The 17,769-nt window shown below is 35.7% G+C and overlaps 1 protein-coding gene across 1 annotated transcript; it reads right to left on the bottom strand.

Moving 5' to 3' along the window:
* Positions 1-16,644: 16,644 nt before the first annotated feature.
* Positions 16,645-16,815, bottom strand: K441DRAFT_549811 (uncharacterized protein; the record flags this gene model as incomplete). Its single annotated transcript, XM_067643030.1, has 1 exon — positions 16,645-16,815. A coding segment is annotated over one exon (171 nt), but the record flags the coding sequence as incomplete, so codon positions are not given.
* Positions 16,816-17,769: the final 954 nt, after the last annotated feature.

Below are 17,769 nucleotides of genomic sequence, written 5' to 3' on the forward strand. Positions count from 1 at the left end.
TAAGGTAGAGAATGGGAATGATTGGCTTTAGATAAAAAATGCTCTATCTTCTTAAAAATTCTTTAAATAGGTCTCCTTTAACGACCAACTTAAGCGGGTTAAGGTAAATATTATAAATAATATGGCTTTTTATAAGTTAACAGTTTTATAGGTCTTAGATATAATTAGTTTCCGCCCTACTTTAAGCGCTTCCCCCCTATATAGGAGACGGTTTACCCTACTTGGGATTTTTCTTTTAAATGGGTCGCAGAAGCTAGGCAAAGTGCTATTAGATATAGTTAAAAAGATAGAAAATAGAAAGGAAGCCATGGAATAGGTAAAGCGTGAGCTGCAGCGTTATAAGGACGAAGACTTAGCCGGGCAGATATTGTTTTTAAGTTTTACTTAGCTAATGCAAGAGCTACCTTTATAAGGAGGATCTCAAAACATAGAATCTAATATTACTAAACAAAGTTAGTTATATAAGCGGGTTTCTAACGATAGTTCTAGAAGAGTCCTCTATACGCGTTTCCTGCTTATATAAGCAGACATCCTTTGTTCCGTTTTTAGTCGGTCTCCATAGTAGATACTTCGGTTTCTATACCGATATAGGCCTATATTAAGGCCTATATTCGTTATAGTTAGATTCTAGATTTACATTCATTCCTTCCAATATTATTTAGTTTATTAGGTTATGAGCCTGGGTTGCTACTAAGCGCCACAGTTTAGCTGTTTTTAAAAAGTTTAGAAGATTAACACCTTACCACGGGTTGCATTAAGTCATATCTTACTATTCTGCATTATTTAACGCCTTACTATAGGCCGCATTAAAGGTTACTACACCTACGTGCTAAAGCCATTTTTTTATCGAATTTATTTATTTATATATCGCTATGGGTAAAGACTATCTAGGCATTTAACGCCTTAAGAATAACGGTCCAAATTAGCACTAATATTAGACGTAGCTCTGCGCGTACCTACCTTATTAATATGAAATTTAGAGTTAACCCGCACCCTAGTTACCCATAAAAACGCTAGAGACTTTAATACCTTAACTTTAATTCTTTGTGGAGGACCAAGCGGGTTATAGGGCGGCTAACTTATCGCTGCCAAGCATACAAAGGTAAAGGACTTATAAGCTTAACTTTAATTTAATGTACATACAAACAACAACGAGATACTCTTAATATAGAAGCAACTAGATAGAAAAATAATACCGAGCTAAGAAAATCCTAATTGGCGCCTTAATTCTTAACGCCAGAAAATAAGAACGTAATTGCGAAAATCTTTTCTTATAAGAAATTTCTTATTTCTTTAGCTTCTTGGAGGCTCCATCTACGGTATAATCCACCTTTTTTTTACGTGTCCCTCTCCTTAATAGATCTTCTAAATGATTATCTGGCGCCTCTTCTGGTTGGTCTCTTTGCTTATATAGTTTACCCCTCCAAGCTATCTCTATTATAACATCTTTAAGCGGTTTATATATCCTAGCATAATAACGGAGGTGACGCGGGTTCTTAGTATAGTATAATACGAGTTTCTTATGCGGTATACCCGTGGGTAAAACCTAGGTAGGATACCAGCATATTACTGCGATAGGACCATATGTAGATATAACTAATCTATATTTAGGGTTTCGGAGACGCTTTAAGTCCTCTATTATATAGCAAGTTGGCAACTATAACAAGAGATACTATACGGGCGTCTAATTAATTGTATAGGCGTTTAGTTAATTAATCGTATAAACGTTCGTACGGGCGATTGTATAGACGTTTATAGAGCCGTTCGTAGAGCCGTTCGTAGAGCCGTTCATAGAGATAGTTGTACGGCGATTAACCGTATAGGCGGTTATACGGCCAATTGCAGAACCTTCCTAGTATATTAGTGCTGCGTATTAGTAGAGCTTTAGAGCTCCGTATAGGGCTTTAAGTAAAGCTTTAAGCGGGGCTTCGAGCGGAGCTTTAAAGGGGAGACCCCCTTAGACCCCTGCGCACAGCGTGCTCCATTTACTGCATAGCCAGTTAAATAGAATGAAGGCAAATTACGTAAAGTAAAGGTAAGTAATTGCCTATATTATAAGCAAGCAGGTCCCTAAAATCTCAAAGCTTTGTAAGATTATCGGCATTCTATATATTCCACCCAATGTTCGCTAGGCTACGATTTCCATACGCGATACAATTATTAAAATATCTTTAGCCGTACCGGGCTACCGTGGTAGCACATTAGCTATAACGGCACTTAATTACAATAGAGAAGCGATAATATCTAATTGCCTTTCCGGCGATATACAGTTTATAAAAGGTGGAAAGAAAGCTTTAGAGCAATTAAATAAAGAGGTTAAGAAACTTAATAAAGCTAACTGGGCTACTAGGCCCTCCCTTATAGTTTAATTAGTGTTCTAGGCTCTGCTAATGCTTGCGGCAGCTATAGTACTTCCATAGAGGAAATGATTTGAGTTTATATAGAGGAACCACGCTGCTTAAATTGCTTGATTTCGTTTAGAGAATATAAGATCTTATACGGCTTATATAATGGTCTAGCGATTTACTATTATTCTATAACTAAGCCCAAAGCCCTTCCCGCCTTGTGCCTTTACGTTCGCCTATACTTACAACCCCTACTAAAATTAAACCCCCCTCTCTACGCTCTCTTCTCCTAGCCTTGCCAAAATACCTAGTGTAAATATACTTCTTTTGTAATAAAGATAGAAAGGCTACATGGAAGTAGTCTTTTAAAACCCGATGCTTAATTTTGTAAACTGTATAAGCATAGCTAATCTTGCGAGCTGGGTGATCGTATAGGTTATATTAGCACATAGTTAAGGAAAAAGTGGAATAGTGTAATTGGCGGGCCGGTACGCAGGAATATAATACTATTTAACTTTACTTAATATGGCTTGGAGGAGTGTAGAGCCTTAACCTAAGCTATAGGAACACGTCCTCTAACTAAGCCTCTATTATATAACCACTAACTGCTTCTAGGCGCTGCGGCCGTATACCCCACTACTTACCCTTCCTGGAACTTTAGAAGTTACACTAGTCCTTAGTTAAGCAACTAACGTTTAAAGCTCTAACTAACTAGCTAAATTTATTACAGATTAAACAAAGCTAATAATGACTTCTTAATGTATATATAGAGGCTCTAGAGCCACGTTTAATAAAGCAGAGTTCTTATTCTTAATCGTCCTATTTAACACCAAATCACTCCCTTAAACATTGCTTAAGACGTAGTTAAAACTAGAGAAACATACTATCCAAGAGTGTTCCGTTCGGCTTAGCGCGGCTTATAGATAGCGAGAGATATAGCGACTTAAAACTTATATGCCAGGGGCTGGAGTTTAAAGTCTATAAAGTGATTATATGCACCCAATCTTCTGTACTTGTAGCTGCCTATAATAGAGGCTTTTAGGTAAAAGCTAATTAAACGTCTAGTGGAATTAACCCTAACTAACTAACTAACGGGTAGGAGGCGGCGACTAATATTATAAATATCAACGAGTTCAATTCCGGCACCGTTAAAAGGATAATCCAATTTATATATAAGAGGGACTATAAGAATGGCAAGGAGAAATAAGGATCTAATATTAATGACGCTAATACCTTATCGCCATCTAAACTAGATAATAGCGGTGGCGATAATAAAGACACAACAATACGGCCGACGACGGCCTATATTATACTTCATCACGTTTATGTTAATATAATTGCCGATTACTATAATATACCATAGCTAAAAGAGCTTGCGAATACAAAAATCCAACACATTCTAGGAACCAGCTGGTCCGTAGGTAGGTTTCCTAATATTATTAAGGATGTCTTTAGCCTAATAGGCGACTTAGTATTGTATAATATAATTACCTTAACAGCGGCCGAGTATATTAAAGAGTTTGTTAAACTTAAGGACTTTGTAGAGCTGGACGTTATAAGCGATTTCGCCATCGGTATTGTACGGATAGCGATTACCGCATCTAAGGACATAGAGGAAAATTTTATACTAAAACTTTAAGCTATCTAATCTCGGCTATGATAAATAGAATCACTGCTTTAATCCGCCGAGGCGAGGTATGCCGCGGCTGAGCGTAAAAGCGAAAACATTAATAACTGTTTTAATACCCTCTGCACGACTAGGACCTGTTATAATATCGGTTGCAGAGCTGAGTTTATATATTATATTAAGGACAGCAGTTATCTATCTGACCCTAATTACCCTTATATACTTCGTTGTAAAAGGTGCGAGCGTTATATATAAGTAAAGATACATAGCTTAGGAGATCAGCTTAGGTAGGAAGTTATTATATAATACTTCTCTTTCTTTCTCCGTTTGGGTTGATCTAAGAAATTCGAATGTATATCTCGTCTATAGTCGGTCTGTTAGATATTATATAGCAACTATATTATCCATCTCCTATTAGCCTCCCCTCCCCTTACCTTACCCCTCACCCCACCCTTTATCTCATCCTTTACCTCACCCTCACCCTTACCCTCACCCTCACCCTTACCCTCACCTATTACCCCTTACTCCCCTAAACGAATTACAAAATCCTAGTTATTATATCTATTCTATTAAATACTGGAATAGGATTAGATGATAATAGACTAAAATAAAATAAAAAGTGGTAAAGAATAATAAGATAAGCGCGTAATAACTAGGAAAAGGTCCTATATGTACTAAGTACATAGTTCTAAAGATGTATTTTATGCTTAAGGGTTACTTCGCAAATATTGCACTTAATCTTACCCTGCTATAGGAGTTTAGAGAGATGTGTTTATTGGAAATGCTTTATAAGAGCAGCTAGAGTGTGGAACTTGTATATGCGCTTGCTGATTGCGAGATTTTTATTCCCAAGGCAGATAAAGCATATTTTTGGTCTTTTCTCCTTATATAAGGATAACTTTGCCCTCTCTAGCGCTTTAGCAGCTTCTGAAATCTTAGCATCTTCTTTAATCTTGACTTTGCTAAGGGCGATATCTGTCCTAAACTATCTCTGGTAATAATTCCGCCGATATACTCTGCCTTCCTCGATATTATAGTAATCTATAACCGCATTAATGGTATTATTGCGTCTACGTATTTTATCTTTTAGTAACATGCTAGGAAGCGTTATAATCGCTTAGATAAGGCGTTTGTGTTTAACCGATCTATTATCGCTAAATTCTAAGGTTGCTTTAATATCCTCGCTAAATTTATCTCTAGAAAGTTACCGCTTAATATTAATTATAGCTTATTCGTTGTCCTAATTCTTCTTAATATTTTCTAATAGCGTATTTCTCTGACGTTGCCTTTCATTTGTAATTTCTTGGCTAAGTTTTTGGTATTCTATACTTCCTGCGGTTTTGCGCTTAAGGCTAAGCTTTAGCTTATTTTAAATTTTAATTAAGGTACGAATGCGTAGGTTCTCGTTTACCAATAAGGATTATTCTGTTATTAGGTGCTGTGGCCGCCGCGGGTTAATTAATTGGCTTATTCGGTATACCGCTTTCATTAACTTTTCTTAAGGCTCTAAGCCTTAAATAATTACCTATGTATCTACGCCAACACGCCGCGGAAGGTAGTACTTTAGGAATATTCGAGCGTTAGCGTGCTGCATTATTAGGTTCCGGAGGGCGTTACTTATATTACCTAGGTAGTATAGGCGTTAGAAAGGTTTTAGTAGAACTAGCTTTATATAATAGAACTCACCATTCTTATTAAATGCCTTACCTGCGCCGTAACGGAGACTATATAGGCGCGTAACCTGCTAAAATCCCGTGATTGCGCCAAGGTCCTTAATCTAGGGCAAAAGAGTTAAGTATAGTAAAGGCTGGTTAAGTGAGACCTTGTAGCCGTAGGGGTTTTTAATTGATTACCGAAATATGGGGATATTATCTAGGTCTAAACGGAGTGGTAGCGGCAACTTATTACGCCTAGGCTTAATATATAGCTTGCTAAGCTGCTCTACGGACGTTAGATTAGGGGGTGTAAAAGCTTAGTTAGTAAAGAGAAGGCCTAGGAGAAAGACGTAAGGGCTAAAAATAAGTAAAGGGTCGAAGATAATCTTAGGAATTAGGAAAGTATTACTAGTTCTCTATAAGCGTAAGGTAAGAGAAATAGGGTAGAAAGAGAACGTACGCTTCTTTTATGCTAAGATATTCCTTAGTGAATTTAAATATAAACTTAAGCACGATCTTATAAGGCCCGCCTTCTAGGTCGCGAATAAGTGTGACCTTTATATGTCGGTAGCATAGATTAAGAAGAGCTTTAGGTCGGCTTGTAGTGCAAAAGCCTAGCTATAGTAAGAAATGGACTTGTATCTGATATCGTCTAACTATATATCTCTTCCTTATTATAACTAAGTTAGTCTTAAGAACTAGGGCGAGATCCTCCACGTCTATAATAGTCTTTTCTCGCTTTTTCTTGCTTAAGCTATATTTCTTGGCCAGTTTCCAAAGTACCTAAGAAAGATATCTTAGCTCCACCTTACCTTACTAGGTTAAAGGGTTAACTGGGAACGTAATTACCTTATATATCTAGCGGTTTAGTTTGCCAGGAATTTTCCTACTAGTCGCTTTCTCGTATATAAGGCGATAGTACTTCTAGTATAAGCTAAGCGAGCTAGAAGCCTTCGTCCCGCGCCATTTCCTACCCCCTTTCCCTCGTTTTTAGTTTAGAAACCAGTTAAAGAAGCTATAAAGGAGCCGAAGCGAGAGGACACGGTATATTTTCTTGGGGTCTTTCCTTATATAGGTGCAGTATCTAGAAATTGTTAGCTCTCCGCCAAGTTAGGCCTAAGAGGAAGCCGCTAAATAGGTTATTACTTACTAATACTAGTGCTCTTTAATGCGGTTAAGGAGATTCTTACTACCATCGGCATAGTCCTGCGTTGTGAAATCGGATTCCTTAAACTCTTCTAACTATTTAAGGTAGTATTTTGGTGGATGGTCTTAATCCTTATAAAGCTATACTTAAGCGGGCGCTTTATAAGCATCGTTAGATCTAGCAATATTACCAGCGTTAGATCTAGTAATGCTATTAGTGTTAGATCCAGTAATGCTATCAGCGTCACAGTTAATGCCACTGTCGGCGTCATAGTTGGCGTCGCAGTCGGCGTCACTATCGGCATCACTATCGGCGTTACTATCGGCATTACTGTCGGCGTTACTATCGGCATCACTGTTAGTATTACTGTTAAAGACGGTCGGTTCTGTCCCGTAGCTGTCACCATCGCTGTCCGTGTCCATATACTCATTATTAGTGACACTAGACAACGAGCTGTAATCCAATAATCGAGCGCGCCGCATTCTAGGGAGCTAGAAGAGAACTTAGGGTAATGACGGCGAGAAGGATATAAAGAGTAATATGGGGTTAAGGAGATGGGAGGGTAGAAAATAAGAGAAATGGGGCCTAGATTAAACGGATCAGAGGTGGGAGCTATAGAGTATATATAGCTTCGGCGCTAGGCGCATAAAAGGATCATAGTTTGCCTGTTAAAAAGCGAGGGGTATAGGGTGGTAAGCGAGAGGCTTAACGTTAGACCGGCAAGTAAGAGGCTTAGGGCGGCGGGGAGTTTTAGCGACGTGACCTCTAAAAACGGCGACAGAACCCTCCAAAACCGGCAGTCAGATCTCCATTTTCTTTTTTAATAGAGTATATTTTGCGTAGTTATTTATTATATACCGGTTTCTATAGGGCTATTATCTAATACTCTTTTAGGTTTAGACTATTAAATAAAAGACGTATTACTTTATAGTTTAAGTGTCCGTAGTTATATTATACTATTATTAATCTTTTTATAGTATTAGTTAGTTTAGTAACTTATAGGTATCTTCTATTCGCCTCTAGGGCGTCTTATTAAAGACTATTACGATTAGAATTCTTTACTAGGGTAGGCCTTTAGCGGCGTTAATACTACCTTATAGGCATTCTACGCTCCCCTTTACTACTAGCTAGGTAAAGGGTACCCTTATTAAGGTTAGTACCCTAAATCTCTTTCTTTATATAACTATCTAACCGCCATTACTTATCCTGCTTAGCTCTTTCTCCTTATATATATTTTCCTATAGCGTAGTTATAACCTAATATAATTGGGTTTATCTTATTCTAGTAGACTTTAGATATACCTAAAAGGTTTTATATACTATCTTCTGCTATACTTTATATTCTTTACTATAGTATATATATTTAGCTCCCTTATCCTTAGGGTAGTTCTTTATCTTATATATATTAGCGTATTGCCTATACCTTTTCTATCTCCTATATACGCTCTAGGTATAGCCTTACTACTAGTATCTAAAGTATTAGCGAACTTAGACTACGTAGTATAGCTGGACTTTATACTATAGGCTATTTATACCTATTCCTTTATAGGCTACTACCGCCTATATCTTATAAGTTAGTAGGTTAATTATTAAGGTACTGCGTATTTTAACTCTTTGGAACCCTAGTAATACCCCTATATATATTATATATACTTTATAAAGCTATATAACCCTAAACATTATAATTCCTAAAACTAGTTTTTTAGTAGCCTTTATAATCTTTTAGATAAATTATAAGTTTATAGCGCCTTACCCGCTTTCTACTTATATATTAAGGGGTATCCTAATTACTTTAACTAGGTAGTTTTAGCGGAGGATTTTATACTTAGAGGTATCTCCAAATATAATAGCCTAGTCCTTTACCTATTAGTTAGGGAGTCATCGGGAAAATATAGTACCCTTTTAATGGCCTCAATGGCTAGTAGTTAACGCAATTAGCGCGCAGTTAAGGTCATTTAGCAACTCGACCGACTAGCCTATATTATATTTTTTTGACACGCAGCCTACGCGTAGCCTACGCGCAACCTACTAGCAATCTGCGTATTTAGCAACTATAATTATATTTACCTCTTTTATACTAATAGTATATTTTAAATAAATAAAAGCTACTTTAAAGCTATTTATAAGGCTAGCAAAATAAATATTATTATTTTAGATAATTTAATATAATATAGCGATGGTTCTTTTCTACCTATCTACCTATTAACTTACCTACCTGCCTATATTACCTACCTGTCTATATTACCTACCTATCTACATCGCCTACCTATCTGCATCTACTTGCCTATCTATATCTACTTACCTATCTATATCTACTTACCTGTCTATATTTACCTACCTATCTATATTACCTACCTATTTATATCGCCTACCTATCTATATTTACTTACCTATCTATATCTGCTTACCTATCTATATCTACCTACCTATCTATATCTGCTTACCTATCTATATCTACTTACCTATCTATATCTACCTACCTATCTATATTTACTTACTTATCTATATCTACTTACCTATTTATATCTACCTACCTATCTACATTTACCTACCCGTTAGTATCTACCTACCTATCTATATCTACCTACCCGTTAGTATCTCCCTGTTTATGCCTACCTGTCTATACTACCTTAATTTAATCAATTAATTGAATCGTTTATAGTGTTCGCTGGCTAGTTATTATTATCTAGCTCTAGCGACAGTCGTCTAGTTCTAGCGATGGTTATCTAACTCTAGAGACGGTTATCTGGTTCTGGCGACGGTCGTCTAGTTTTAGCGACGGTCGTCTAGCTCTGGCGACAGTCGTCTAGTTTTAGCAACAGTCGTCTAACTCTAGAGACGGTCGTTTGGTTTTGGCGATGGTCGTCTAGTTCTAGTAACGGTCGTCTGGTTCTAGTAACGGTCGTCTAGTTCTAGCGACGGTCGTCTAGCTCTGGCGACAGTCGTCTAGTTTTAGCAACAGTCGTCTAACTCTGGAGACGGTCGTCTGGTTCTGGCGATGGTCGTCTAGTTCTAGTAATGGTCGTCTAGTTCTAGTAACGGTCGTCTAGTTCTAGCGACGGTCGTCTAGTTCTAGCGACAGTTGTCTAGCTCTAGCGATAGTCGTCTGGTTCTAGCGACAGTCGTCTAGTTCTAGCGACGGTCGTCTAGTTTTGGCGACGGTTATCTAGTTCTAGCGACGGTCATCTAGTTCTAGCAACGGTTGTCTGGCTCTAGCAATAGTCGTCTAGCTCTAACAACGGTCGTCTGGTTCTAGCGACGGTTATCTAGCTTTAGCGACGGTCGTCTAGTTCTAGTAACGGTCGTCTAGTTCTAGTAACGGTTATCTAGTTCTAGCGACGGTCGTCTAGTTCTAGCGATAGTTATCTAGTTCTAGCAACGGTCCTCTACTAGCTGCTATTCTAGTGCCTCCCTAGATAGGGAGGATATAAAAAAGGAAGGAAGGGTAAAAAATAAGGCGGCTACATAGGTAGAGATACGTGTAGACGCTATCGGGAATATAGCGGGGACCCGATGCAGAGCTTCGTGTAGAGCCTCCGTACGCAGAGCTTTACACAAAGCTTCGCGCAGAGCCTTATACAGAGCCTCTATACGTAGAGCTTTGTATAGAGCTTCGTGTAGAGCTTCGTATAAAGCCTCTATATGCAGAGCTTCGCGCAGAGCCTCGTGCAGAGCTTTATATAGAGCCTCCGTACGCAGAGCTTCGCGTAGAGCCTCNTGCAGAGCTTCGTGCAGAGCTTCGTGCAGAGCCTCTATACGCAGAGCCTCGCGCAGAGCCTCATACAGAGCCTCTATACGTAGAGCTTCGTGCAGAGCTTTGTGCAGAGCTTCGTGCAGAGCTTCGTGCAGAGCTTTATGCAGAGCTTCGTGCAGAGCCTCTATGCGCAGAGCTTCGTGCAGAGCCTCTATGCGCAGAGCTTCGTGCAGAGCCTCTATACGCAGAGCTTCGTATAAAGCTTCGTGTAGAGCCTCGTGCAGAGCCTTATGCAGAGCCTCTAAGTAATAAGACTATATAAGATTGTATAAGATTATATTAGATAATATATAATAGTTAAATATATAGCATATAACTTTACCTTAATTACATGTTAAGAAATATATAGTTACCTTTTAAAGTTGCTAAGTAGGTTAACTGCGTATTATTTAACTTTTAAATATATTAAGTTAGTTAATTGCGTATTAATTGCGTGTTAAGTTAGTTAAATTGCGTGTTAAGTTAGTTAATTGCGTATTAAGTTAGTTAAATTACGTGTTAAGTTAGTTAATTGCGTATTAAGTTGGTCGAATTGCGTATTAAGTTAGTTAATTGCGTATTAAGTTGGTTAAATTACGTGTTAAGTTGGTTAATTACGTGTTAAGTTAGTTAAATTGCGTGTTAAGTTAGTTAAATGCGTATTAAGTTGGTTAATTGCGTGTTAAGTTAGTTAAATTGCATATTAATTACGCGAAACGCGAAAATCAAAGTCTACTTAAATCTTATCCTGCGAATATTTTCCCGATGGTATAACCTTTACGTTACTACTATATAGGACCCTAACTACTACTGCCTTTAGTATATATACTCTAATTAATATAAGGATCTATTCTAGCTCTACTCCTCCTAACTTTAATATTTAGACCCTAACTATAGACCTTATGGATGCTATATTGAGTAGGCGCTAGAGGGGCACTAATTAGGCACTAGTAGCAATATTAGCCTATAAGGGCTTTATTAAGTATGTTATTAGTATTCTCTATAATTTTATAGCTTCTTTAATACGCCTAAGCCTATCCTCTACGGCGTTCTAGTTTCTATTATGTCTTATCTATAGCTCCTAAACAATTTATCCTACTATTAAGCCGCACGCGCTACCCCTACGCGTAGGTATTTATCTTCTCTCTTTCCTAAATCTTCCTTAATATCTTTTAGGATGTTTATAAGTTCCTGCCATTTCTAATCCTTATTTTTTAGTTATTATAGTTATATCGCCCCCTATTAGGTTTATTATAGTATCGCAATTTTCTATATAATGTCTTACCTTTAAGTCTACGTTAACTCTCCTATATCACGTAGGCTTTCCGGCTATGCTATATATATTAGTTCTAGGATATAATATGCCGTAGATTTAATTAAGAGTAGTTGTTTCTTTATTAGGTAAGTAGTAGACGTGTTCTACTACTATAGCGGCTTTTTACTAAGTTTAATTATAAGATTAAATATAAACCTAGTAAGTTAAACCTAATAAATAGCCTATTATAGTACTTAGACTATATAAAAGAGTTTAAAAAAGGCAGTAAAAGGATAATCCTTAATGCTATACTACTAATAGTATAGTAAAAGTTATGGGTAATAAGCCTTATAAGAGGTTTATCTAGTACTACTATACTAATTATACTATAAAAAGTATATAAAAAGTATATAAGTGACCTTTATAACTATCGTATTAATAAGATAAGGTACTCTATTATAATAACTTTATAAATAGTATCTATATTATATAATATACTTACTAGTATAGACTTTATATAGAGTCTTATACTATAGTAAAAAGTAATAGTAATAGCTTTTACTAAAACAACTTTTAAGGAAGAATATTCTAAACTACTTTTAAACTATATTTAAATAGTATAGGATAAGGTTATTAATTCTTATACTATTTATAGGAAGTTAGAAAAGGGGGAAATGCCTATTAGTATAAAAGATTATATTTTTTTAATTAAAATAATCTTATATAATAAAATAGTAAAGGTTTAATACTAGAAATATTTTGCTTTATTAAAAGATCCTTTAAAGGAATTATAATAATCCAATAATAGGCCATTATAGCTTTAATTATACTTGTAAGGTAATTAGATGAAAGTATATTTAAGATATACTTTTTAAAGACATTTATAGATATTTAAATTAATATAATACTGATTAATGTTTTAAAACTTATTACTATATACTTATAGCACCCTAAAAAAGCTCTTAAAAAAGATAGTTATAAAACGTATATAAGAAGCGGCGGAAGTATAGAAGCTACTACTATGGACATAAATAGACGTAAGAAAGAAAAGATTAACTCTCTTAGCTCTTTCCCTAATTATCTCTTATATTTAAGCGGTATAGTAAGCTTACCTAGAACATACTATATTTATACTAAGCCTAAACCTAAGCGGAGTATTAGATAATATATTATATAAAAGTGTTAGTAACATAGGGTAAATCACCAATAACGTAGTTGGTATGCAAGTGGCCCATATAAGCAAGTGGCCCACGTCAAAACCCCACCAAAAATTCGAGAATTCATACCTTAATATCTTAACAACCACTTAATAATAAATTCTAATAATTTAGATTTAGACTTTTATATATACTCTATAGCTTTTATTAAAGTTATATAGTAAATAGTTTAGTAGTTTTTAAGATATTAAAATTTGGGGGCCGAAACGAGGCCATATTACTATAACTTAAAAGCTACTAAATTTATTTACTATGCAACTTTAATAGAAGCTATAAAGTATATATAAAAGTCTAAATCTAAATTATTAGAATTTATTATTAAGTGGTTGTTAAGATATTAAGGTATGAATTCTCGAATTTTTGGTGGGGTTTTAACGTGGGCCACTTGCTTATATGGGCCACTTGCATACTAACTACGTTACTACTCGAGTAGATACAGTGATAGAAAAGCTTGTTGTATTAGATAGGGGCGGGTGAGGAACTTAAGGTTCCTTACCGCGCTAGTGCCACGACAGCACGTGACGGCAATTTGCCGCACGTAAGGGCAAATTGCCTTATTCCCGACACTAGCAACTCTTCTTTTTATAGTTACTATTTATATACAAACAGACCGTATATAATAATACAACAGTAGGTAGAATATAGTAGACTTTGGTAGGTAATATGTCTTATTCTACTAACCCGGACTTCTACTAGCTAATTATAATTTTTTATCCCTAGGATGGAAAATCGCTATTAGCTCACTTACTACTAGCGCCTTAGCGGCCCTTACCGCATCTTTTACTCCCTCTTAACTTAACCTTTAACTCGCATACATAGAGTATTTATATTAACGAACGTCTCTAGTGCCTTATTTAGGTTTGCCTTTGTTATTACACTACTAGGTTATCTTAGCCATTAATTTATTAAATCTTAAAGAGTTCTTAACGCTTATAAGATTGCTATAGTGCTATAATATTAATTATAAGGCGCTTCTCCTTTGTAGTACTAAGCTTAACTAAATACTTATAGAGGGAATATAAGTCGGTATATATAATTATAGGGATAATAGGGAGTTTAAGTCGATCTATAATTATCTTTAAGGTAGTTCCAATTATAATTACTATATTAACTCCGCCAACCATTCTATATATCTCTAACGCTAGAACGCTTTAAGTAACGCGCTTACTTTTAGTTAAGCTCTAATAAATAAGGTTACTATAGATTGTAAAGTTACTCTCTCCGGTAGATTCGTTTATAATAATAATCTTATATCCTAGCTAGGAGCTAAAATCTTTATTATTTATAAACGATCCATTAATAAATATAAAAAGCTTAGCGGTAGGAAGGTTAATAGGCACGTAGAGCAGTCCTTGGTTAAGATAGTTCATTTGCTAAAAGAGGCGCTTATTTAGGGCAAGGACGTCCTCCTTAGTTAGTTCTTAGTGTTAAGCGGCAACAAAGAGATTAAAGGAAGCCTTAGGTTGGTAGATAGAAGCAATATAAGCTCCGCGAGCGCGTTACTCTATATATCCTTGCTTTAAAGACTTAATATTAACGGCGTTAATCTTCTTACCTTAACCCTTCTAGCGTAAGAAAATGGAATCCTTATTTAGGGAGAGGATGCATCTATTAAAGAGTAATAGTATTTTTAAATTAAGTCTTTCCTTTGGCTTTACTATAAGATTTGCCTTTACTAGCTTATCTTCTTTAAGAGCTAAGAATTGGTCGTCTCCTAAGATAATTATATTATTAGTTTGTATGCTAATAATTCCAAATAGAGTTCCTGTAGTTATAATAAGGAAGCAGGGATTAAATATAGAAGTGGTCATTAAAAGCTTCTCTTTATAGTGTTTACTATAAGTAGCCTACTAATAGGTTCCTACCTCCGCGATTCTATATAATGGCTTAAGCACGACTATAATTATATCCTTAGGATATTAGTGGTAAATTTGCTCTAGAAGATATGCTAATATTAAGCGCTAAAGGTGTGTCTCTAATTAGGTGTAGGCTTAAGTAATATCTTAAAAATAAACTACTATTCCGTTCTTTATTAAGGAAGAAGCTAGTACAACAATAACTTATTAACTAGCTCGTTGTATTATTAGAGATTGCGTAAGAATCGTCTCCTTACCGTTATTATTGTAGCCTTAGATAATAAGCCTTAATTTCTCAAATAGGGCGTTAGTAGCTTTACCCTTAATCTCGTTAACCATTCTTAACTTAAAGATGCGAACTCTATTAAACTTAGTAGGGTCATATTTCTTAAATTTAAAGACTCCTTTTGTAATAAGACCGTCGATTTCCTGTTTATTAGATGCTTAGAAGGGAGCTTCTAGAGTTATAATACGGCCTTCCTTTTAGAGCTATTTTGCAAGCTTAAAGTTAGCCTTCTCTTTAGCTGTTATAAAGGCCATTAATAACTCGTCCCTACTCTTAATAGCGGTAACGAGTTATTCTTTAAAATTAATAAGATATTAGCAATTTTATAATCCCTTCGGGCGACCTCTACCGCGTCGTGGTTGCGGTATGTCTACTATAATTATATTAGGACCACAGTCGCCTTCTAGGGTATATTAATCGTGGTTCTCCTCCGGGGTATCCTCTAGGGTATCCTATAAAGGCTTAAGACTGTTATCCCTATAGTAGGGCTTAATAACGGTTAAGCGAAATTAAGTGGGTCTATAGGGCATCTAGAGAGTGTAAGTTTAACTATTAATAGTAATAAGCGTATATAGGCCTAACCAGCCCCCTTTCTTACGCCATACCCGTACTTTAGATTAGAGTGGCAGATCTATTATAATTAAGGTATTTAGACCGTTTCTTATTCTTAATACATTATTAACCTAACACGTGGCGTAGATACAGCGTACTTCCTTTATTGCCTTATAGATAGCCTTAGCTCGTTACATAACGGATAAAGATAGTAGAGAATTATTAGTTATTTAAGGGTAGGTGCTAAAGACTAGTAACGTAAGTATGAGTCTATCTAGGCTAGTAGAATCGTTAATAGCCTTAACAGCCATTTATAGGATGAGCTCTTTGCTAGCGCCCTCTAGTTCCAAAAAAAATCTTATATACTTAGCGTAATGGCGTATAATATCGTTTTACTTTTCTAATACTATTATATGCCTTAATAGGGACTTCCTTAACCTTAATTTCTATTACCTTTGCCTATTACCAAAACTCTATAGATAAGAAGTTCCTTTCTATATTATAAATAACTCGATTAGGTAGTCCTAGGTAGATATTAATCTAGCATAATTAAAGAGTATCCTATGCGTTCCTAGCTAACATATTCTTTAGAAAACGTGCGGCTTAGAAGAAGGTTAAGAGGTTAATAACCTAAAGTACTGGCTTGCCGCTAAAATATATAATGTTAATAATAATATAGAAGTTAAAGTTATAGTTATCTTTAAGGGTAAACTTAAATCGGCTAGGGGACTTCTAGTTTATTTGGTAGTAATAATAGTACTTTATAAGATGCTTAATTGTCTTAACCTTAACCTTATAACCTGCTTACTAAAGGACCCTAAGTAGTTAGTAAACAGATAGGTAGCTAAAACAATGGTGTAGTTAACGTAGCTCTAACTTAGTTAAGTGGCTCTAAGTAATGCTCCTTTCTGGCTATTAAAGGAGCAACTAAGGGTAACCCTACTTACGTATAACGGGCACCCAATTATCTCCCTAAATAAGTATATTCTTAAGGTTATTAAGCTTAATACCTAATTTATCCATATCTCGGATATAAAATAGAAATGGGGTATTTATAGGAATAACGTGGAAAGTAATATATCCTAACGGGGTTTGGACCTTAATTGTGCTAAGAGAAATTGCAGTACCCTTGCTAAAGCGAATTATATATTGGCCTACCGTTAATTAGTTAATTTAAACAGAGCTATTAAGCTACTAAAGAGCTTAAACTTAAGGTTCTTCTACTATAGATACTCCTGCGGCTCTAGTATCTGGTATAATACCATGGAAGACGTTTGCTAAGTATTTATTGTTAAAGGAGAACGCAGAACTTTTCTTTAGCTTATTAAAGATATCTAACTTTATAACAAAATGGAGCGTAGATTAGTTATTAAGGACAGCGATGGTTTATATGCCATTTACCTTACTATACTTGGTAAAGTATTAACGTAGTCGGCGGGCTAGTGGCCCACGCGGGCTAGTGGCCCACCTTAAAACTCACCAAATTTATACCTTAATATCTTAACAACCACTTAATAATAAATTCTAATAATTTGGATTTGGACTTTTATATACACTTTACAGCTTCTATTAAAGTTGCATAGTAATTAGTTTAGTGGGTTTTAATATATTAAATTTTGGGGGCTAAAATAAGGCTAAATTACTATATCTTAAAAACTACTAAACTATTTACTATATAACTTTAATAGAAGCTGCAAAGTGTATATAAAAGTCAAAATATAAATTATTAGAAATTATTATTAAGTGGTTGTTAAGATATTAAGGTATGAATTATCTAATTTTTGGTTGGGTTTTGAGGTGGGCCACTAGCCCGCGTGGGCCACTAGCCCGCCGACTACGTTAGTTAGAAGAGTAGTCCTTAATTTCCATATCTATAAGGAGCTATTTAGCCTCGTTAGCCTTATCCTTAAAATCTTCTTCGCCTTTATATTAAACTAGGAAGCTTTAGAAGTAGGCTATAATAACCTCTCGGTTTCTAACGTTTTATACGCTCTAGCGGAACTTATTATATACCTCCTTTCGTCTATTAAGGGGGTGCCTAGTTAACTAGCAATTTGGCTTCTTATAAACGTAGCACTTCTTCTAATAATCGCTCCG

Source organism: Cenococcum geophilum, assembly GCF_001692895.1.
Source record: "Cenococcum geophilum 1.58 unplaced genomic scaffold K441scaffold_11, whole genome shotgun sequence".
In the NCBI taxonomy this organism is placed as follows: domain Eukaryota; kingdom Fungi; phylum Ascomycota; class Dothideomycetes; order Gloniales; family Gloniaceae; genus Cenococcum; species Cenococcum geophilum.